General features: G+C 42.1%; 1 protein-coding gene and 1 non-coding gene across 23 annotated transcripts in view; both read left to right on the top strand.

Annotated features, from left to right (window-relative positions):
- The window catches only part of PUM1 (pumilio RNA binding family member 1), a 135,324-nt gene that overhangs the window by 99,723 nt on the left and 11,986 nt on the right, over positions 1–23,615 (top strand). For 14 of the 22 annotated variants that reach the window (XM_030327973.1, XM_030327974.1, XM_030327977.1 and 11 more), the window contains 6 exons: positions 665–901; positions 13,065–13,332; positions 14,907–15,036; positions 17,082–17,216; positions 20,829–20,966; positions 23,079–23,204. In XM_030327973.1, the coding sequence (XP_030183833.1) occupies positions 665–901; positions 13,065–13,332; positions 14,907–15,036; positions 17,082–17,216; positions 20,829–20,966; positions 23,079–23,204 (1,034 nt within the window). The remainder of the gene's footprint in view (positions 1–664; positions 902–13,064; positions 13,333–14,906; positions 15,037–17,081; positions 17,217–20,828; positions 20,967–23,078; positions 23,205–23,615) is intronic. The other 8 variants (XM_030327967.2, XM_030327978.1, XM_032594242.1 and 5 more) reach the window with 3 other exon arrangements.
- LOC115522630 lies at positions 18,081–18,165 on the top strand. The gene has a single exon (XR_003971516.1). It is a non-coding gene; the product is annotated as a small nucleolar RNA SNORD103/SNORD85 (small nucleolar RNA).

Raw genomic sequence — 23,615 nt, 5'->3', positions numbered from 1 at the left:
AGAATTAAGGTGGATATTATGGCAAAGTGGGAAGGCGGAAATTAGACCAAGATATTTTTAATGTTTTGATGGGAGAGAAAAGCAGGGAAGGAGTAAGGGAAACAGTGGGATAATTGCAGTGTTTGTAAAACCATGTGATCTCCGAACAGCAGGGCATGTTTGAGAGCGAGAATCTTCAATTGGAATTGGGGGCTAGCAGTAACTCTTGATCGAACCCATTGAGAAAACAGGCTTTCATATGTAAGTCTTGTGTAGGGGGACGATACCCCATTTACAAATCTTTTTTTTTCTGTACTCCATTTTTCTACTAGAACCTTTGGGTTGATGAAAGGCATTCTTTCTAGCCCATTTTCTTTCACCTTTTCCATAGCTTATGTGGCCGTCAGAGCTTTTTAACCCATCCCCACCCCATAATATGTGACACCAAAGGAAGGTAAATTTAGCATTCGTGTGATGGTTTGAACAAAAGTTTCATGTTAAACCGAGCCATGTCCTCTTTATTACTTTACCTGCCCCTAGAACTGCCACATGAACAGTTAGGCTGTCTCTGCTGACAGATTTGCGGTGGTAAGGAGTCTGGATCAAAGTGTTAGGAACAGGTCACTGGGCTTGTTCTTCAAAGAACAGGCCTTTTCTTATCTGCATTGTTTTAATTCCATTTTAGTTGCAAACTCCAACACTGGCAGTGGCTCCCGCCGTGACTCCCTGACTGGCAGCAGTGACCTTTATAAGAGGACATCGAGCAGCTTGACCCCCATTGGACACAGTTTTTATAACGGCCTTAGCTTTTCCTCCTCTCCTGGACCCGTGGGCATGCCTCTCCCTAGTCAGGGACCAGGACATTCACAGACACCACCTCCTTCCCTCTCTTCACATGGATCCTCTTCAAGCTTAAACCTGGGTAAGAACCATTACTCTAACACCACCTTGAACTCTAGAAACCTCTTGCCACTGATGACATTACAAGTACTTTGCGTACGCAAAGGACAGTCCCTTTATCCCAGGAGCGCCCTGGGTGTTCTGTGCCTTCCTTAAGTGCCTCATGTTATACAGGCTGTACCTAGATAGCATAGCAGTTTCGGGTTTATTCAAGTTTGGGTGCGTCCCCTGTATATTCACTTCAGCTTCCGTCTGAACATCTTGTTCTCGGTCTACACGTGGGAGTCTTTCATGAGAAGCCCAGTACAGATTCATTTTCAGTAAAGCTGGAAAACACAGAGACACAGACAAAGAATGTGTTCACCTAGTGTCACCACCGAAATATCACAATTAATATTTTGCCTTATTTTTCAGACTCCCTCCCCCCCATGTTTACGCTTAATATCTTTTCCACAGAAAACACTCTATGTAAAAAACTTGCCAGATTCTTACAATTTTTTTATATAAACTACCTAGTATGCTAATGAGTATAGAAGTGTATTTCTCAACTGTATGTTCAGGTTGTTACTGTGTACGGGGATTTAAAAAACGTTACCATCTAGATCCTAAAATGAGGAAAGAAAAGAGGATTGTAAACAGCAGACTGTAAGAATGAAAAGAAACTTTATATTAACACTTTGGGTGGCAAATTCCTAAATCTTGGAAGAGTTGGAAGACGGTGCATACTTCCTTCCCTTGGTTATTGATTGGGTGTGGATTCTGAAGCACTGATTTATTCTTTAGGTGGGGGAAGTTGAGGCTTTGGAGTGGAGTGACCATATAATTTATCGTGCAGCCCAGGGCATGTTTGAGAGTGGATGGGAGTGCTGTTAATAATTACTCTGATGATAGACCTAAACTGGCAGTGTCCTGGGAAAAATCATCGTGTTTGGGTACTTCCCCCAGAAGATACTGGTTTTTGTTTTTTTGTTTTTTAATCCTCTATTTATTATTATTATTTTAAAAAAAAAAAGACATTTTTTTAAGAGCAGTTTTAGATCCATAGCAAGATTGAGGGGAAAGTACAGGGATTACCCCCACACCCTCTGCCTTGTGCTCGTGCACACTCCTCCATTATCAGTGTCCCCCGGCAGACTGGGACCTTTGCAACAGTGACCTCATTAACATCGTTGTCATCCAGAGTTTGTAGTTTACGTGGACTGTTTTCAGTTTTCACCAGCAAGGTTAGAAGTGGCTTTACGGGCTCTGAAATGAGAACTGACTAAAAACAAATAGTATGCTTTCATTTGGAAAGACAAAGACCGCAAAGTGATCTATAAAAATCAAAAAAGTGTCGAAGGGGATAGGATAATAGAGTTCTTATTCTGGGACTGGAAAGTGCGGTCGCTGGGTTGGAGTGGTGGGTTTTCAGGCAAAGCTGTGTACGCACATATGCATTTGTGTGAGTGTGTTTGTGTCCTGCAATCTCCGAGGTCAGAGCTGTTCTTGTAGAACTCATGGGCTCAGGTTCCATATGGACGTTACTTTAGAAAAGTTGTGGGGACATTCCAGGTGGGTAAATACGTGTTGGACAGAGAAGGCAGTGGGGTCCGTCGCACGACAGGGTTTCCTAGTGACAGAATGCTTCCCTTTAAAGACTGAGGGTTAATGCAGATCATTAGGGGTAAACGAAAGTCCCAGTTTAGTATATAGATGGAAGGAGGTAACGCTTAGTGGTTATTATTGGCTGCTATTAATGGTTTTGGGTGCTGTACATATGACTCAGGCAGGGATTAGGTATTTTGCCCATGATACAAAGTGAGGAAACTGCCTTAAATATCTTGCCTGGGTCTTCGCATTCTCTGAAGAGATTTAGTGTCAAACCTCTTCGGCCCCGAAGCCTGCACTGTCAGTGTGCATGTCCTGGCCCGTGACATACCCAGGGTATCTTTTAAACCAGTGTTTTCATCACGTCCAGAAAGTCTCTCTTTTTAATTCCTCGAGTTAAACATTTGAACCGTGTCAGCTAATAATCTGACATTTGTAGTAAAGAAACTAAATCTACAAACATTTTTACTTTACTAAAAAAAAATTGTTTTCAACGTTTGTTTATTTTTGAGAGAGAGTGAGGGAGTGGGGGAGGGGCAGGGAGAGAGGGAGACAGAGGATCCACAACAGGCTCCGGGCTGACGGTGGAGAGCCTGATGTGGGGCTTGAACCCATGAACTGTGAGATCATGACCCGAGTCGAAGTTGGACGCTTAACCGATGGAGCCACCCAGATGCCCCAATTTTTTTTTTTTTTTTTTTTTTTAATTTAACAGTTTTTTTTGGTTAAGAGACAGATGGTAAATATTGTAGGCTTGCAGGTCAGGTGGCCTCTGTAGTAAGTATTCAACTCTGTTGTGAGGTACAAAATTGGCCACAAACAAAATGTAAATGAATGTGTAGCTCTCACGCAGTCAAACTTTATTTATAAAAATAGGTGGCAGGCCAGATTTGTCCTGTGGGCTTTAGCTACAGGTTGGCTCTGTCAGCCTCTGAACTAGGTGCTGTGGTTCTTGGTGTTTGAAAATGGGGCTGGAAACAATACTTGGGTGCATGGTGCCTTTCCTCTTCCCAGTATATCTGCAATTAAATCCTTCTTAATTATGTTCCCCCTGTGAGGTAGGCAATAACTGTTGGTGTGAGTCATTTCTCATTTTAAGGACTCCTGCTGCCCACCTGGCTTTATTTTTAAACGTATCTTCCCTTTTGAAACAGTTTACCTCATTTAAGCAACTTAGTTGTATGTGTTCGCATTGGACTTCCATTGCTACGCGTGCTGTGTAAACCATACGTGTCATTCCTGAGGAACTTTGTGTCTTGATCGGTAGAGCTTTGCCTCTTCTCGGTCTGTTTGCTTGACAGAAGGGTTGTCCTATGCTTTAGTCCTAACCTAGACAAAACAGAGGTGTGGGAATTTCTTTTCTTTTCTTTTCTTTTCTTTTCTTTTCTTTTCTTTTCTTTTCTTTTCTTTTCTTTTCTTTTTTCTTTTCTTAATTTTCTTAATTCTCTTTTCTCTTCTCCTTTCCTCTCCTCCCCTCCCCTCCCCTCCCCTCCCCTCTCCTGTTTATTTGTTCATTTTGAGAGAGAAAGAGTGCCCAAGTGGGGGAAGGGCAGAGAGAGAGAGAAAGAGAGAATATATCCCAAGCAGGCTCTGCATGGTCAGTGCAGAGCCTGATGTGGGGATCCAACTCCAGAACTGCGAGATCCTGACCTGAGCCGAAGTCAGACGTTCACTTAACTGACTGAGCCACCCAGGTGCCCTGGGAATTGGTTTCTAACAGTGTCCATACAGAGGTCCTTAAAGACATTTTGGTGCCGGAAACTTGACATTTCTTTACCAAATACATGTTGGACCACACCTAGTAGAGTTTCTACTGACACCGCTGCCCTGCTGACACCAGCCATTAGTTCTTGGGTCACTAACCGCCATGCTGTGCATTTGCATCCATTGTGTTAAATGCTCACATTTAACTCTGTTACACACAGGGAAAATTAAACTCAGCACGGTCTGGTGACTTTCATAATAACACACAGCTAGCAAGTGTTTGAATGTGCATGCCAGCCTGTATATCTCTTGTTTTCCCAGTGTGGGTCTTTTCTCCATGATATTTTCATACTTCTTCCCTGAAGCCACGTGTGTTAGGATACTATCAAAATGATCAATGACCTGCTTAGTTTACTTAGTTTTTTTTTCCTCATTATTTATTCAATAATCATTTGTTAGTAAGACTAACTAACGTAAGACTCCTAAAAATTTTTTTTAATGTTTATTTATTTTTGAGAGAGAGAGAGAGAGAGCAAGTGGAGGAGGGGAAGAGAGAGGGGGAGACACAGGATCCAAAGGAGGCTTCAGGCTCTGTGGTGACAGCTCAGAGCCCTGATGCGAGGCTCGAACTCACAAGCTGTGAGATCATGACCTGAGCTGAAGTCAGCTGCTTAACCAACTGAGCCACCCAGGCTCCCCCAAGACTCTTTTTTTTTTTTTAATGTTTATTTTTGAGAGAGAGAGCGCACGCACGCCTGAGAGCATGAGTGGGGGAGGGGCAGAGAGAGGGCAGGGACAGAGGAACCAAGGCAGGCTCCCACCTGACAGCAGCATAGCCCAACGTGGGACTCGAACTCAAGCACCATGAGATCATGACCCGAGCTGAAGTTGGACTCTCAACCTATTGAGCCACTCAGGTTCCCCTACATGAGACTCTTAAATGCTTTTTTCCATTACCCATTGTTTAAAGACCAATATTCTTTTCTTAAGGACACAACTTTATTGAGTTATATTTTACATATCATAAAATTCACCCATTTCACGTGTATAATTCATTGATTTTTAGTAACTTTCTGAATTGTGCAACCATCACCATAAATCGATTTTAGAACATTGTCATCCCCTCGGTAAGATTTCTCAAGACCAATTACAGTTAATCTGTTAGCATTCACACCCTTAGCCCCTGTCAACCACTGGTCTACTTTCTGTTTTTAAATTTGCCTTTTCTGAACATTTCGTATAAATGGAACTGTACAGTATGTGATCTCTTTTGTTTGGCTTCTTCCCTTCTCGCGGTGGGTCGTCCCTCCTACTCCTCATGTTTTTGAGATTTAATCCATGATCTTGTGTGTGTCAGTCGTTTGTTTCATTTTACTGCCAAATTGTCTTCTTTTTTATGGATATGCCACATTTTGTCTAACCATTCACAGTTGAAGGATTTTGTTGATTACAGGTTTTGCCTTCTGGAGATTATTCTGCTGTGAATGTTTGCATGCAGGTCTTTCTTTGGTCACATGTTTTTATTTCTCTTCTAGTAGAATTGCTGAATTGTGTTTTAGTTTTATGTTAAACCTTTTGAGAAAGTGCCAGATTGTTTTCCAAGTTGGTACACATTTTACATTCCCATCAGCAGTGTATGAGGGCTCCAGTTCTTCTATATCCTCACCAATGTTGTGCTTTTCTTATTTAAAAAGCTCTTCTGGTGGACTTGAAACAGTATGCCGTTGTGGTTTTAATTTCCGTTTCCCTTATGACCAGTCATGTTGAGCGTCATTTCATGTGTTTATTAACTATGCGTATATCTTTGGTGTAATGTTTGCTCATATTTTTAAAAATTTGGATTGTTTGTCTTCTTATTGAGTTGTAGGAATTCCTGGAATTCCTGTAGAAATTCCTTTTTATATTCCTGGATAGAAGTCCTTCATTAGATACCTGCCTTGCATGTAGTTTCCTCTGGTTTCTTGCTTGTCTTTTCATTAAAAAAAAATTGTTTCTTTAATGTTTATTTATTTTTGAGAGAGAAGAGAGAGACAGGGTGCGAGCAGGGGAGGGGAATAGAGAGAGGGAGACACAGAATCCGAAGCAGGCCCCAGACTCCTAGCTGTCAGCACAGAGCTCGATGCAGGGCTCGAACTCAGGAACCGTGAGATCATGACCTGAGCCGAAGTCGGAGGCTTAAACGACTGAGCCAATCAGGTCCCCTTGTCTTTTCATTTTTTAAATAGTCTCTTTTGAAGTGCAGTATTTAATTTCGATGAGGTCCAGTTTTTCATGCTTTCTGGTTCAGAAGAAATCTTTGCCCAACTCAGGGTCTTAAAGATTTTCTCCTTTTTTGTTCTAAAAATGTTATTGTTTTAGCTCTTACAGTTAAGTCTGTCATCCATTTTGAGTTAATTTTGTGATATTGTCCGAGGTGGAAGTTCATCTTTTTGTGTGCACCAGTTTCCCCAGTAAAGTTTTGAAGTTTTCAGTGAACAGGTCTTACGTGTCTTTTGTTAAATTTGTTTCTACAGATTCTATTTTTCTTACGGTATTGTGAATGGGATTGTATTCTAGGTTTGGTTTTGGATTGTTTGCCGCTTGTTTATAGAAATGCAGTTGATTTTTGTATATTGATCTTGTATTCTGTGCACTTGCCATATTTATTAATTAGCCGTAATAGATTTGGATGGATTCCTTACAATACTCTATATATAGGGTCATGTCACTTGTGAATAAAGAGTTTCCCAATAAACAGACAAACAAACAAGAGTTTTCTAGTCTGGATGCCTTTTATTTCCTTTTCTTGTGTGATCGTCTAGAACCTCCAGCGCTGTGTTAAATACAGTAGATGAGAGCACACATCCTTGCCTTGTTCCTGATCGTGAGGATGAAGTGTTACTCTTTTCCTCTTAAGTATGATCATTGTATGTTTTCCATAGATGTCCCTTATCAGGTTAACTTCTGTTCTGAGTTTAAGAGTTCTGCTATGAATGGGTTTTGGGTTTTGTTAAATGCTTTTTTCTATGTTTATTGATGATTATGTGGTTTTTATCTTTTATTCTGTGAATACTGTATGCCACATTAATAATTTTTGGATGTTAATCCACGCTGGCATTGCAGGGATAAACTCCACTTGGTCATGTTGGAGTTGGTTAATATTTTTGTTGAGGAGTTTTGCATCTATATTCATGAAGGATATCTGTCATTTTCCTTTCTTTGTTTGACTTGTTATCATGGTGATATTGACCTTATAACATAGGTTAGAAAATGTACCACCCCCCTCTGTTTTCTGGAAGAATTTGTGGAGTACTGATATTATTTCTTTAAACTTTTGATAAAAGTCAACACTGAAACCATCCTGGCCTGGGTGTTTACTTGTACTTGTGGGAAGGAGCTCTATTACTAGCTTACTAGCTCAGTTTCTATTTAGGTCTTACAGGGTCAGACTTTCCATTTCTTCTTGAGTCAGTTTTGGTAATTTGTGACTTTCTAGGAATTTGTTCCACCTGAGTTGTCAAATTTGTTGGCATAGGGTGGAAATGTCTTAAGTAAAATCTCCCACCCGTTTCTCTCTGTCTCTCCCTCCCATCTCTCCCATCCATAAATGTGCATAGGTGTATATGTGTGTTTAGTAATGCAAATAAGTTTTTTATGACCCCGAGCAAGTCAGATGTTGAAAATATTTAGTCTGTCTTAGCATGTGTTATATTTCTCAATTTTAAAACACTGCTTTTGTAATTATTAATATTGCTTTTGATAATATTATTAACAGTTAGACTTACAATCCTCATTTGTGGCTTCCGTGTGGGTAAGATGAAGCCTTTAGGCTCTCGCTGGTACCTAAAGCATTCATCTCTAATAAATTTCATCTCTACCTCAGCGAGAAAAAGTAAGCATGTGGAGATGAGTGCCGCAAAGGTCTGATTCTTACCTAAATAGTTTCACGTCCTGCCTACCCGTAGACCTCTCCATTCTACACCCGTCTCTGCATTTCCTAAGCTGCTTCTTCATGCTTACGGTTTTCTCCATAATCCCAGATTGTGCCACTTTTAAACTCCAGGCATCGAGAAGTAGCAGATATAGTTTATTATAATGTACACGGTTGACAACTCCCAGCCTTTTCAGGTGCCCTGGAAGAGGAGTACTGTGCTTGTTGATTCCCACAGTGTTGAGATGCAGCAAAAGTGAGCTCAAAAGTTCATGATCTATCTGTCCAGGGCAAAAAAATACAAGCGTTTAGTATTATGTCATGATAGAATTCCTATCTTCTTAAAATGAATTCTTGCTATTCTTTAAATTCAGGGTTGTAGGTACTTAGTCCTTTAAGAAAAGCAAAGTTCAAACACAAGATGGTTTTCTCTGTCCCTGCCTGAACTGCAAGAGATGTTTCTAATTTATTGTTCAGTCACTCGTACTAATTTCAGATTGTTTACTAGTCATGGGTGTGCCTTTTCATGCTTCTCCATTCTAAAAGGTAATGGAGTGTTTTGTGATTGCTCACTTAGTTCTTTGAAAGTGACTTGTCTTCTGTAAAATTAACCATGTGAAAATTAACTTATTTTGGACTCAGTCATATGCACTGAAGATAATTCATTTTAGGCTTATTTTAATTTAGGGCTAGCTGGCTGTGGTATTAGTATTAGGGAGTGGTTTGGTTGGGGAGAACTTATAAACATTTTGGTGAGTGGTGTTGCCTTGCCTGTATTAAACCCAGAGCTAGATGTTGGGGGCCTTGGGAATTTTTCTTTAAAGGTGAAGAAGGCGGGGTTTTACCCAGTAGAATTAGATCACAGTAGATTAGATCACAGTATTAGATGTGTGAGTACAAAAAGCAAATGGAAGAGAACATTCCAGATAGCAAGAGGGTGGAAAACTAGATGGCTGCTGGCAGAAAACCTTTTCATATACTTGCAGAAAACAACTGAAGTACGCACTAATTTAGTTTAGCGCAGTGTAGTTTTTCCATCCATTTACTTTTTCTCTGTATGCGTCTTCATTTTTAAAGTCGATTTCTTGTAGACGACATCTAGCTGGGTCATGCTTTTTTGACCTACTCTGACAATCTTAATTGCTGCTGTTAGACCTTTGACATTCAAAGGGATTATTGATACAGTTGGATCAATATCTCCGATATTTGTTTCTGTTTTCTATTTGTTGCCTTTGTTCTTTGTTCCTGTGTTGTCTTCCACTCTTTTTCTGTCATCTATAACTGATGCAGGCTCACTTTCAAATAAGGTTATACCACTTGACATGTACTGTGAGTACCTTACAATAATAAAATCCCAGTTCCTTTCTTCTGTCCCTTGTTTCAGTGCTGTTACTCATTTCACTTACATATGAGCATACCCAGCATTTCACATATCTAAGCATAAGCGTTCACTGAATGCATTGTCGCTATTATTATTTTGAACAGGCTGTTATCAACTAAGAATAGAAATGAAAGTTTTTGTTACCTTCACCTGTTCCTTTTTTGATGCTCTTCCTTTCTTTATATAGATCAGTTTCTGACCTATATTATTCTTTACTTCTCTCCAAAGAACTTATTTTTACTCTTCTCCAAAGAACCTTTTTTTTTTTTTTTTTTTTTTTTTTTTTTTAAAGATTTCTTGCAAGGTGGATCTGCTGGCAGCCAATTCCCTCAGTGTTTGTTTGCCCGAGAAAGTCTATTTCTCCTTTGCTCTTGTGAAGCACAATTTTGCAGGATATGGAGTTCTAGATTTGTGGCTTTTCTTCTCTCAGAACTTTACATATTTTACTCCACTCTATTCTTGCCTGTGTGCTTTTTGAGGCGGAGTGAGATGTAATTATCTCTGTTCCTTTTTAGGTAAGGTGTTTCCCCCCACTCTGGCTTCTTTCAGTGTTTCGCCCCCTTTATCTTTGATTTTCTATGACTTGAAGATGATGTGTGGTGGTGTAGTTTTGGGGGCATTTATCCTGTTTAGTGTTTGCCAAGTTCCTGGATCCGTGGCTTGGTGTCTGACGTTAATTTGGAGAAATTCTTGGTGGTTGTTGTTCCTGATATTTTTTCTGTTTCTTTTTCTTCTCCTTCTGATCTTCCCATTATGTGTATGTTACACCTTTTGTAATTTTCCTCAGATAATTTGATTCTGGTTTTCTGAGTCTTTATTCTCTTTACTTTTAGGTTTTTGGGGATTCTGTTGATACTTCCTCTAGCCCAGAGATTCTTCCCTCATCTGTGCCTCGTCTACTAACAAGCCCATCAAAGAATTCTTCATTTTGGTCACAGCGTTTTTTATTGCTAACATCTCTTTTTGGTTCTTAGGATTTCCATCTCTGCTTGCGTTGCCCATCTGTTCGTGGATGCTGCCTACTTTATCTGTTAGAGCCCATGGCAGATTCATTGTGGTTGTTTTAAATTCCCATTCTGGGGAAAAAAAAAATTCCCAGTCTGGTAACTTTAGTATCCCTGCCTTGTATGTCTCTGATGCCTACTCTTTCTCTTTACATTGTGTTGTTTGACTTTTTGTATGTCTTGTAATTTTTTCTTGAGAGCTGGGTATGATGTGCTAGGTAAACAGGACTGCTATAAATAGGCTTTTGGTAATGTTGTGAGCTGTTGGGGGAGGGGAGCGTTCTGTAGTCCTGTGGTTGGGGCTCTTTTAGTGATCTCCAACTTCACAAGGGCTTCTCAGTTTTTTTCTCCCCTTTTTGGTGGGACAGGATGGTTTGAATAAGCTGGAGTTGTATATTTCTCTTTCCTAGGTCAGTCGGTCTCTGATAACCCAGCATATTATGCTCTGGTTAACCAGTTTCCCCAGAGGTCAGGCCTGCTTAAGAACAGAGTGCTCTGGCCTATTTCAAAATTGTTTCTTTTCCCTTTACTTAATTAAGCCTGAGAACATTTTTCCCTCATATTTATTGTGGAACCTGGTTGGCCTCTCAGAGATCGAAGATTTGTGGGGGTTCCCCTCTGACTGGGTCCTCTTCCAGTTTTAACTCTGGAGGCCATCCACTCTGCGTTAATTGCAATTTGCCAGTTACCGTTCAGGTTTCCTTATACTTGTCATCCATATCTGGATGGCTTTTTTAGGAGATTGGTTCTGTTTCTCTGTTGACTTACTATTTTCCCCTAAGTACCTTTGTTAGTGACCAGGTTCCTAAAATATCTTTAAATTATTTTCAGAATTCTGTGTATGCCATTCTTTCTTCTGAAGCATGTTCCTTGCTGTTCCCACACTCTGTAGGACTGCCACTGACTTAACTTGATTTTCACCTCTTTGCCCATTTCTCCCCAGTCTCAGGACAGGGAAGAAAGAATTGTTTCCGAAATGGAATAAAGAACAGCCATGTGTGGCTCCTTACCCTTCTCTATTCTTATAAACCTTCTCTCTTTTCTTTCCTTAAAGAGTCCTTTAGAACAAGAAAACTTGATATAACTGAGTCTGAAAATGAGTCTCACATGGCTGCAAGGGCACTTATTCTAGAGTCGAGTTCTGTAACATTCTAGCCATGATCATCTTGGGTTTTGTATCTTGGGGTGAGCATTTCACCCTAGTCATCTGGTACATACATGGTAGTTTAAAACTCCTTGTCGAAAATAACAGTGAGAATTCAGTGGAAAGTGTGTATGAAACACTTCTAGCGTAGTGCCTAGCATCGGACAGATGCTCAGTAAATGTTTCACAGATTGTAACATCAAGCCTTTTCCTTTTGGTCCTGTTACTTTCTGTGGGATCCAGGCCTTTGAAGCTGAGCCCGGGAAATCCAAGCTGGTTATCTTTTCGTAGCTGCCATTAAACTCCAGAGCAGACGTTCGTTAACATCTCGTGAAGATGTTAATGGACAGTTCACGCTGCGTGACTTTTCTCATGGATCCTGAGTTGTTTTTCCTCTGTGTTCTTTGTGACTTTTATGGTGTTTCTTACCTACTTTGCCTTTTGGTTTGAAAGGAGTGAGGTAAAATGACACACAAAAAGGGCTTTTTTTTTTTTTTAACCCATCTTTTTTTATAGTGTAGTCTAAAGTTAAGAAACAACCAGTAAGAATATTGAAAAAAATATACTCATAATTATTTATTTATTTATTTATTTATTTATTTATTTATTTATTTTCTATTATTTTACTCATAATAATTTATTAGTCTGCTTTACATTTTGATAAGCCTTTGGTCTTTATTTTATCTCTAGGGCTTCACAGTTATTATTCCCGTGTTGCCAGTTCAAACCACAGTATCAGCGGCAGGAGAGTTGTCGCTGTCGCAGTCATTTCAGCCTGTGCCCCACTGGAAGGTGCTAAGAGCTGCCCGTTCCGGATGCAGAACTTGAAAACCTTCCATTGCGAAGCATATGTCCTTTTTTCCGACTCCTTGTGTCTCCTCCTCGGCCTGGGGTGCCTTAGTGATTTTCAGATTTCTGTTTAGTGGCAAAACCATTCTTTGAAAGCTTTTCGGGAGGCTCTTTATATAAAACAGACCAGTCTGGGTACTCTGGTTTGTTTTCTTTTTTCCTTTTCCTTTTTAGAGGAAGGGTTTCCGGTGGGAGTGGGATCATTCCACTGATGGCAGGAGTCTCCCCAGAGCTCAGAGCAGAAAACCACTGAGGTCTCTGTGCGTTGTGTTTTCGGATTTCTGGTGCTCAGGTGCTGGTTCACAGGGCAGGCACTTCCCCGGTCGTTTTACTTACGAGGGGCTGCACTGTCTATCGTTAGCAGTGCGCTGTCGGTGGACAAAAGCGTCCCCCTCTCAGTCTTTGTACTGAGTAGAAATTTCTTCCTACTTTGGTGAGTTGGCCTTATAAAAACTGGCATGAATGGAGTTGAATCTTAACATGAAAGCAACAGAATTGAAGCAAAATCAGAAATGATGCAGGCTTTCATGTGTGGGATGCTTTTTCCTCTCATAAACAGAATTCCTTAAGAGCGAGTCTTGAGTTCTCCTGTTCTGTAACCAACAGGAGGACTCACAAATGGCAGTGGAAGATACATCTCTGCTGCTCCAGGCGCTGAAGCCAAGTACCGCAGCGCGAGCAGTGCCTCCAGTCTCTTCAGCCCCAGCAGCACCCTGTTTTCTTCCTCCCGGTTGCGATATGGAATGTCTGATGTCATGCCCTCTGGCAGGAGCAGGCTTCTGGAAGATTTTCGAAATAACCGGTACCCCAATTTACAACTGCGGGAGATTGCCGGGCATATAATGGAGTTTTCCCAAGACCAGCATGGGTCCAGGTGAGGACTTGGCTTTGGCACTTAAGGTAACTGAAATCTTAATGCCTTAAATTCCGTGCCTCAGATAAGGTAGACGCTAGTAAATTGCCGTAAAGCAATCGAAAGTTTGCCTTTTTGGTGTGCTTCCCATTATGTATTTCAGAGGGAGGTGGGTGTGAGAATCACTAGATATCCGGGTGATTGAAAAGAGCCGTTTAGTAATCTGGATCACATGCTGAAAACAAGCCTTTTTACCTTATTGTGGTGTTCCGAATTCACGGGAACCTCACAGATGGTCTGTAATTTAAGGAACAGAAACACTAACACGAAGATACATGCATGCTTTTGCTACTGTTTGTTTTTTTAAGTTTATATATTTTGAGAGGAAGTGCATGGGGGAGGGGCAGAGCGAGAGGGAGAGAAAGAATCCTAAGCGGGCTCTGAGCTGTGAGGGTGGAGCCCGATGCAGGGCTTGAACTCATGAACCATGAGATCGTGACCTGAACTGAAATCAAGAGCTGGACACTTGGCGTCCCCACACTTTTGCGATTTTAATCGCTATTAAGAGTCTAGTTCTTAAAGAGACATTATTCACATATAAGTTTGGATTTCTCCTGCTCAGGAGTAAGATAGCTCCACCATTTTTCTTTGTTGTTCCGCTCTGTAGACGTGAGAGAGTCTGCATAGAGGTGAGAGGGAAGAAGGAAGCTGCCGTATAAAACACAGAGTTTACTTCTCCCCGTTTGGCTGTTCCAGTGGGCTTCACAGAAAGGGACCACCCTGGTCCTGGGGAAAAAGCCTGATTATGGTGACCTCATCCGTCCTTCCTTCCCATTTGTCTCCATGTCTCTTTCTTGCTCTCTGTGCCCACTGAAACAGCTTCTAAAGAATCCACCTCCTCTTTGAGTTCTGCCATCTTGCGACTGGGCGATTTCTTGTATTTGGATCCTATAGACCAGGTTGAGAGACAACATGGTTTTTCTTACCTAGTCACCTGAACCTGAAAAATGAAAACTGAGTAGTTACTACTTCAGAAGACATTTGCAGGCATAAATAACAACTCTTCCGCGTCATGACTGACTACTGCTTTGTATTAGCATGAGTTTAAAGAAGACAGTAAGGGCTGTAAGCTCTCAGTTTATTGATGTGGGACTCGTTTCTAAAGGAAAAAGTCAGGTAGGGTTCTCCCTGTGTTCTGTCCACCTTCAACCCCCTCTCTTTTCCTGACCCCCTCCTTGTTTCAGTTTATTTTGAGAGGGAGAGAGCAAGGGGCAGAGGAAGGGGGGGGGGGGCGGGGAGAGCGAGAATCCCAAGCAGGCTCCCCCCACTGTCAGCAAGGAGCACGATGTTGGGCCTCGAACCCAAGAACCGTGAGATCATGCATGACCTGAGCCGAAATCAAGAGTCGGACACTTAACCAACTGAGCCACCCAGGCGCCCTTCAAGTAATTCATTTAAATGACACTTGTGTGTGTGTGTGCCCGTGTATGCACACACACACAGTTTCAGAACCGATACATTATGTAAATTGAGCTAATCCTTATTTCCCCAAGTCTTCCTGAGATGCTAGGATTGCCATTTCTTTTGTACTTCAGATTCATTCAGCTAAAACTAGAGCGAGCCACACCAGCTGAACGCCAGCTTGTCTTCAATGAAATCCTCCAGGCCGCTTACCAGCTAATGGTGGATGTGTTCGGAAATTACGTCATTCAGAAGTTCTTTGAAGTAAGCCTTTGTTCCTTCTATCCTTTGACGTTAGAGAATCTCCAGAGCATTTTGATTTTCATTAGCTGTTTTTAGAATGGCAGTCCCATTCCAGTCCTCAAAATGAAGCGTGTGTGGTCTTTTTGAAGAGCTTTTAAATGTTTCTCCATTTAAACGATACGGCAGCAGTATATCATTTAAATACCCAAACAGATGTGCCAGTCTGTTTTAAAAATGTGTTTGGAGAACTGCTGTCCCCATTTAGAAACTAGCACGTTACTTCTGATTGTTATAATCAGTTCGCTAAACGTGTCATTTTTAGAGGAAATAATCTTTGTAAGATATTTTAGTAGGATCATGATAAAGTGTTCTAAAAGATGAAAAAAATTAGTTTATTTAATTTTGAAAGACAGAGAACAAGAACACGAGCAGGGGAGGGGCAGAGAGAGAGGGAGAGAGAGAATCCCAAGCAGGCTCCACGTTGTTGGCACGGAACCCGATGTGGGGCTCGAACCCACGAATCGTGAGACCCATGACCTGAGCCGAAATCAGGAGTTGGACACTTAACTGAGTGAGCCATTCACGTGTTCCAAAAATGAATTTTTGTTTTTAGAATTCCTAGAGAGTTATCTTTGGATGTCGACTGTAGTGTTTTTTTTATTTTAAACTATAGTTCTAAAGATTATTAAACGCTTCTTTTTAGCTGATCCTTCAGCTTTGGTTTCTTATTTACTTCTATTGTTGTGAATAACATCCACTCTTGTTACCGTTGTTTTTGGAAAGGATTAATAGAGTTTTGGATTAAAGTCTGTTTCCACCACTAAACTGGTGTCAGAAAGGCAGGTACACTGATACCAACAATTCCAAGTCCTAAATCCAGAAGGGAATGAAACATTGAGAAGAGTCTGGTACAGAGAAAAATGCCGGAAGTGGACATTACCTTCCCCAATCAAAAGAAATTTGTAAATTTTATGCATCTTGTTTTATGCAGTCTGTATGAAGATTAAAAAAAAATGGCTCATAGCCTTTGTCTTCCCAACTTTTCTCATAAAGACTTAAGTTTTTTTGTTAGTGATTCGTTAGCGATACACTAAGGAATCAACTTAAAATGACTTACATTATTGATTTTAGAACAGCTTTCACTCTGTGACCCTTTTGTCACAGATCTAAAAATGTAGAGCTCTCCACCTCTAGAGGTTAATATGCAGGTAGAGGTGGCCGAATGAACAGTGGATTATAGCTGTATGACTTGGGACGAGCCAGAGAACGTCCTGGCTCAGACAACATCCCTGGTCCGTAGTTCCCTTGTGTGGGGAATGAGTGGGTTTGGGAAGCTGATTATATATAAAGTCTCCTTCACTCGCATGATTATGCCGTTCAGATGAAAATAAAAGGCCAGCAATGGGAGATCATTCTAGGAAGAGTTTTGGCACTTGTGCAGCCTGACCTCTTGCTTCAACTAATGTGCCCCCAGACTCCGTTGCCTTGTGTAAATAGAACATTTCAATTCTTAGAGTGATGTAGAACCCTACTTCAAAACAGGATGTCCCTATGTTAAGTTTCCAGTAGATGAAAGAGGAACTTTCTAATCCACGGGCCTTGGACACCTGAGTGCCATAGCTTTGCTCCAAGAAGTGCTTGAGTCTTTCCTATACACTGTCGAAAGTTCCAATAAACAATGTTTCCCACGTGTATTACTATTTTTAGAGTAAATAGGTATAAATGCTCTTATAATTAATAGGAGTATAAATTCACTTAATAGTGGATTAATGGCAGCTTTGAGGAATTCCATATTTGTTTAGCGGGTATTAGTAGTGAAACTGCTGTTGTTGGGTATGTGAGAAGCTTTTCAACATTAAAGAGGGTTCCTTGCAGTCAGAGGCTGAGAACTCTTGCCTTGAAGAAACAAAGATTTTTTTTTGAACAAAAAGGTTTAGTTCATTAATCCTAGTGACAGAGCTAAAAGAGGTTATGCCAGTGGTTGATACAGAATAACGGATGCTTTGCCTTCTCTGGTTTCTTTCCTTCTACCTAAGTAATGGTGTTCACCCACACATTATGTCTAGTTTGGCAGCCTTGAACAGAAGCTGGCGTTGGCAGAACGCATTCGAGGCCACGTCCTGTCATTGGCACTGCAGATGTATGGCTGCCGTGTTATCCAGAAAGCTCTTGAATTTATTCCCTCAGACCAGCAGGTAATTGTAAGTTTCCCCTTTAACTTTTCTCTTGGTGTTCGACGTTTCTCCGTGGCACGTGTAGTATGAATCGTGTACATTTGTCAGTCTTTAGTTTTCTTTTACGGTTTCCTTTGGTGCTTGTGGCTGCCTTTCTGTGCATGGCAAGCATGAGCTGTGTGATTAATTTTGTAAATTTATAGTAGATCAAGTGTGTTTTGTTAATAAGGCTGTTGGTTTCAAACACTCTTTTCATCAACCAGGCTTCAGTAGGTGTAATTTTACAAGAGACAGTTTTGTTTGATAAGAATTAAAGCCAGTAAAATACTAGTAAGTTGTTGTTGTGTTCAACTTGAACTAACCACTCCGGCCAATCAAACTTGGATTATCCAGCCCGCCTTCCATTTTCCTTCACTTCTTATTCATTCATCCCACCACCTTTTACTGAGCGAGTGCCTGGCCTGGCACACTGACCTGGTGCCCGCTCTGTGCCAGGCGCCAGCGCGGGGAGGACGAAGACTGGTCCCTGCCCCCAGAGCGCAGCGTGGGGAAGAGCCGTGGAAAGCTGGGCCGGGCGGGGGGGGGGCATGCGAGAGCACGTGCCCGAGGCTTGGCGGGAGGGCAAGTCCAGGCTAGGGAGGAGTGAGGAGAAAAGGGACGGAAATCTGAAATGTCAAGGTGCTGTGTGTGGGGGGAGCGACACCGAAAGCCCCAGAAGCAGCCCGTGCGTGGCTGGAGGAACAGTCGCAGGGCAGGCCCAGCCAGCAGGTGAGCCGCAGCTGTGTTTGTGCTGGGCGGTGCCGCGAGCCCCGGGGTGCGTCTGATGCGAACCCTCAGCCTTTGGGCTCTGAACTCCCTCTGCCCTATCTGAGGGGAAGGTGTTGGCCTCGGTCTGGCAGTGATGAGCCACTTGCCCTCGCTGAGAACAAAGTTCGGTAATGAGAATCTTTGTTAAGGACTCAAGTTCTGAGCCAGGCGAGGCGTCCACCGCCTCCGGTTCGCAACAGGACGCAACACGACGGGGCATCGCGGTGGTGTTGGCGATGGCGGTCGAAGGCTGGGGGCGTCCGGAGTCCTTCAAGTTGGGAGGCTCAGGGAGAGGTGTGTTGAGACGCTGGTGAAGGCAGAGGGGATGTTGGGGACACACGGGCAGGGTTGGGGTTCGCTCAGCGCTCTGTCCGGAGACGTAGCGGTGGTAAAGTGGTGTGTATGTCGGGAATTAGAAGCAGGGACTCAGCTACTACTTTTTTTCTTCTAATGATCAGAATCATTATCAGTTTCAGTTTTCCCTGGGATTTTCATGGATGAAAACTTCATGAGTGAATCTTTCTTCTTAAATTTTCTCGTTTCTTTGGAACATGGAAGTTTCTTACTCTTTGACTATAATTCTCACTAGCTCAGAGAAAGGAGGAGTATTATAGTTTCCCAGGAATGTCCCCCATCTTTGCCCTCTCTCAGGATTGTGATAAACTGTTGGTTGATACTATCTATCTATCTATCTATCTATCTATCTATCTATCTATCTATCTATCTAATTTTTTGAGAGAGAGCATGAGTGGGTTGGGGAGAGGGACAGGGAGAGAGAAAAAGACTCTTAAGCAGATTTCACGCTCAGCACAGAGCCCCAACACGGGGCTCCATCTCACGACCATAAGATCATGACAGCGGAAATCAAGAGTCGGATGCTCAACCAACTGAGCCACCCAAGTGCCCCTAAATTGTTGATTTTGTCTCCATCTTTTCAGAGTTTACTGTTTGTTTTTTTTTTCTGATTGGATGGCTACACTGTAGTTGCTTTTCACTCTCCCCTTGAGTTGTTCTTTCTACTCTATATTTCTGTGGGGTTTTTTTTGTTTTTTTTTTTTTCTGGTCTGGTTTCTTTGTGTACCTTGTTGTGGACCTGGTAGGACTCTTCCTGGTATGGATAGTTTACTGTTATTTGGATGCAAGTTTATTATTTTACATGAAATTAACTTCTCTCCAGTGGAGTTTTTATGGGCTCCAGAAAATATACAAGGAAGCCATCTCCCCTTTATTTTGATTAAAAGTGTTCCTTGTCTTTGTATATAGCTATCATTCTCCATTTACCATTCCCATAATTATATTTCCAGAAGAAATTTGTTTTCCCTGACATTTGATTAATTGCTTTAGGAAACTTTCCTCAGTCTATTGCCTTTGGCTGGTTTGGTCCCTGGCATTGCAATCTTGGATTTCTACCCCCCCCCCCCCCCAGTATAAATGGGATAACTCTTAGCTGCTTTGACATATTGAGCAACTCAGAGATTTGAGACCTTGTATTCACAAACATCACCATTTTGACTGGTTTGTAGTTCCCACTATAAATACATGTTCAGCACAGGGGAGCGAGTAGACAGAGATTGGATAGAGCAAGGAGATTGGGCAGCACATACTAGGGCCCAGCCATGGTGCAGGTATTCAGCATCAAGAAAGGGACCCAGTGAAAATCTCAACAACTTTTTCTTGTCGCTTCCACTCATTCCCTACACATGTGCACGCATGCTTGCTCCCACGCTCACAACTCCGGTGTCTGGTCTTCTCCTGTACTTCCGGAGTTTCTCATACACACACACACACACACACACACACACGTCACGCACTCACGTAACTCAATGTCTGGTCTTCTGTATTCTCTGAGAGTGCTCTCCCTGCTGTCCTTCAGTCCTTGGCCCTGTGGAAAAAGATCATGTTGGGAGTTACAGACCTGTAACCAGAATTCTGGTACTTAATCCCTCTCAGAGTCCCCTCCTTCTTAGGTGTGGGCAGAGGGTGTGTGCAGTATCATATGTAACTGACACAGGTAATTACTGACCCACATTGTTTTACCACATAGGCGCCAGATTGCTTGGGTTTGAATCTTGGCAGTGTAGGTCTGTGATTTTAACAAGTCAAATAATTTGTGCTCTGGTTTCCTCATCTGTAATAGTGTCCAGTACACAGGATTATTAGGAGGATTCACTGGGTCAAAGAGTGTTAAGCACTTAAGAGATATTTCTAGCATACTGTAAGCTATAGATTGATTCTTCTTATTGTTATTAATTTTTTTAATGTTTATTTGTTTTTGAGGGAGAGCGGGGAAAGGGACAGAGAGCGAGGGAGACACAGAATCCAAAGCAGGCTCTAGGCTCTGAGCTGTCAGCACAGAGCCTGACGCAGGATTTGAACCCAGGAACCATGAGGTCATGACCTGAGCTGAAGTCATACGCTTAACGGACCGAGTCGCCCAGGGCCCCTGCTCTTCTCATCATTAATAATATGTACCTTACAGGGTTGTCATGTTAAGAATGTGATAAATTAGATGTGAAGTTCTCGACGACAGTGTGCTTTGTACACGTTCTTTTCTAGAGATGTCTACGTTTTTATAAAGTCTCTGAGGCCTTTTGCGAGTTAGAGAACTTTTTTGAAGACGGGCTCCTATTACAGGAAGTTTGCTAACATGCAAAAACTGCGGCCTTCACTTGGTGCCGGTGTGCTGTCACAGTGCCACAGCTGTGCTGTCCCGCTGCTTCGTCACAGACTCTCTGCCTGGTGCTTTTGTGTTTCGCAGGGAGACTGTTGATTGTCCAGGAGTTTGCTTGCTGTGATTCTGGTGGTGCTTTCTTTCCTTGTCTCCTCTAATAGAACGAGATGGTTCGGGAGCTAGACGGCCACGTCCTGAAGTGTGTGAAAGACCAGAATGGTAATCATGTGGTTCAGAAATGCATTGAATGCGTGCAGCCCCAGTCTTTGCAGTTCATCATCGATGCGTTTAAGGGGCAGGTAAGTGACTTACGAAAGAAACGAAGGAAACAAGTTGATGGGTGTTTCCATTGTGAGCAGAGAACAGGGTAGCATTTGTGGGGTGTCCCTAAGTGGCCACCCCACCAGAGATAGCTTCTAGTTTCTCCTATTTACCTGTGTGTCATAAGAGCCCCTATGATCTTAGCACCAGCTTCCAGGCAGATGGTTTTTTGTTTTCTTTTTTTTATACTGTGATTTTTCCAGAATTGCCCCTTGATTGGCTGTTGTCATTCATTTCTTTTTCCTGAAGCATCATCCTCACGCTCTCCTGAGCTACGCGGAACAAAGAGAGTAAAACGCATCTCCTTCTTGGGTCTGTGAAATTGGTTTTTTGTTTTTGTCTTTAAAGGGAAAAAAATGGTAAATACCAAGTAGATTTTCAGGTGCAGTCATGTGTACTGCTGAGCCTAGATTGAAGTGGGATTTTAGAGTTGTTAGGTTTTGCGGTTTGCTCAATTATAGCAGCGGTAAGGAGATTGCAGGCTTTAACTCAGGGGGTTGTTTGGATTTTCTGAGTTAATGAAAAAAGATCTGTTTAACATTTTACATTTATTGAAATTGACAGCAAAGAAAGTAAAAGTAGATTAAGCTACCAAAGGGGAGAGAATATTTTCAAGATGAAACTGTCAAAGAATTAATAACTGGAATATATAAAGAACTCCTGTAATCAAAAGAGTACAGTACAAATTAGTGTGAAAACGGGCCAAAGGCATTAACAGACAAAAGAAAGACAAATTGCCAGTCCATCTATGAAAACGTAATTCTGTTAGTCAGGAAAACGCAAAATAAGGACACAGAGGATAGGCATTGTTTGCCCGTCAGTCGCGGTGCCCTGGCAGGAACGTGGGACCTGATCACCGGTGGTGGGAATAGATATTAGCACAGCCATTAGGAAAATACTTTCGTATCACCGTCAAGGTTCAACACTTGTATTTCCTGTGCTGGCATTCGTAGCCTAGGTGTGTAGCTGGGGGAATGTCTACATGTGGATACTACGAGCCATATTTAGACATGTTGAAAGCAGCATTATTCTCCCAGAAAAGACTAAAGAATCTAGATGTCTGTCAATCAGCAGAGGGTTGGACAGAAATGAAAATAACAAACTCAAGTACTTGCCCAGCAGAAGCTTCACAGTATAATAAGTAAATACCTGAAACATAATGTTGAGTGAAATAAGCTCATTTGTTACAGACTGTGAGTTTTTAACCTTTTTGATAGACTCAAGCAGAACTGTGCTTTATACTGTTGAGGTACACAGTTGTGCATATACAGCTACGTCTAAAAAACCCACATGAAAAGCCCTTTGTGCATTGACACTTGGTCAACATCTACGAAGTGTGAGCTGTTGTTTCTGTGCTTATTATTCCTGTGATTATTCCTGGTAACAGAGCGGGGGGCAGAGAGGGGGTGCGGGTTGCTCCAGGTCATTCACACTATTCACACTAGGAAGGACAGAATCGAGACTGAGTGATCTGGAGCCGAAGCCCAGGTGCCTGTCTTCTTCCAGACGCAACAAAAGAGGAAGCTTTTCTTGCTCATTGCTGGAAAAACACCCTAATTAAATGTAGAAGATTGCAGCGTTGGTTAGGTGAAAGCATTTATGATCCTAGCCCTTGCTTTTTCTGTTTTTAACCCTGTCTTTTGACACTGTGGACTCTTAATTAAGTGTTTTTTATGACCTCGACTAATTCTCTGTTCCTTTCTAGGCTTCTTAGAGAAGTCCTTTTCAGCTCTGAATTTATGTACATTTGTGAATCCCTAGAATAGGTAAATGGGTTTACACACACACACGCACACATATACACCCTACTATTTGTAGAGAGAACTCAAATGTGTCCTATGTATAATTGGGGCTTTTGAGTCAACACTAGGACGTAGTACCCCGGCTCTGTCAGTTACTATCTGTATGGCTGCAAGCACGTTATGTAAACTTCTAGAAGCTTCAGTTATCTCATTTGTAAGGTAAGAATAATTCTCGCTCTCTCTGTCAGAGTCTTTGCAAAGATTAACAGAATAATGTGTATGTGAACAACACTGAAGCGTTGAAAGTGGCAACTGTCTTTTTTGGCTTTATTTGCTCGTCTGCCCTAGGTATTTGCTTTGTCCACGCATCCTTACGGCTGCCGAGTGATTCAGAGGATCCTGGAGCACTGTCTCCCTGACCAGACTCTCCCCATTTTGGAGGAGCTTCACCAGCACACAGAGCAGCTTGTACAGGTAGTGGAGTTGCCGGTAGAGTAACTGCAAACACCTGTGGGCTCGTGCAGGCCCACAGCTTGTGTGTTTTCTCAGCACAGGTATCCGTTCCAGAAGAGTTCGTGTTCACGTGTTTAAGATGCCCATTGAAGCTTTGGGGCAGGTTTTCATTTATACCATCCGGGTTTCTGTTTTGTGAATATGGGTGATGAAGAGAGCCCCGGCCTAGGCGTGAAGGGCGCTGCCTGCCGGCCGCCTGTCGTGGACCGGCTCGCGGTGCCTCCTTAGGCGGGTCGTTTAATCTCTGTGGGTCTTAACTTCGTCATTTCAAATGAACTGAGTGGATCAGGGGACTTCTTTTTTGCTTTGATACTTTCTTTTGCTTCTGCCACTAAACATTTCTCCCACATCGCAGTAACCAGTAGAACACTT

This window comes from Lynx canadensis, chromosome C1, assembly GCF_007474595.2.
Source record: "Lynx canadensis isolate LIC74 chromosome C1, mLynCan4.pri.v2, whole genome shotgun sequence".
Classification (NCBI taxonomy): domain Eukaryota; kingdom Metazoa; phylum Chordata; class Mammalia; order Carnivora; family Felidae; genus Lynx; species Lynx canadensis.
The sequence above is the reverse complement of the archived record's forward strand: the minus strand, read 5'-3'. Positions and strand labels throughout refer to the sequence as shown.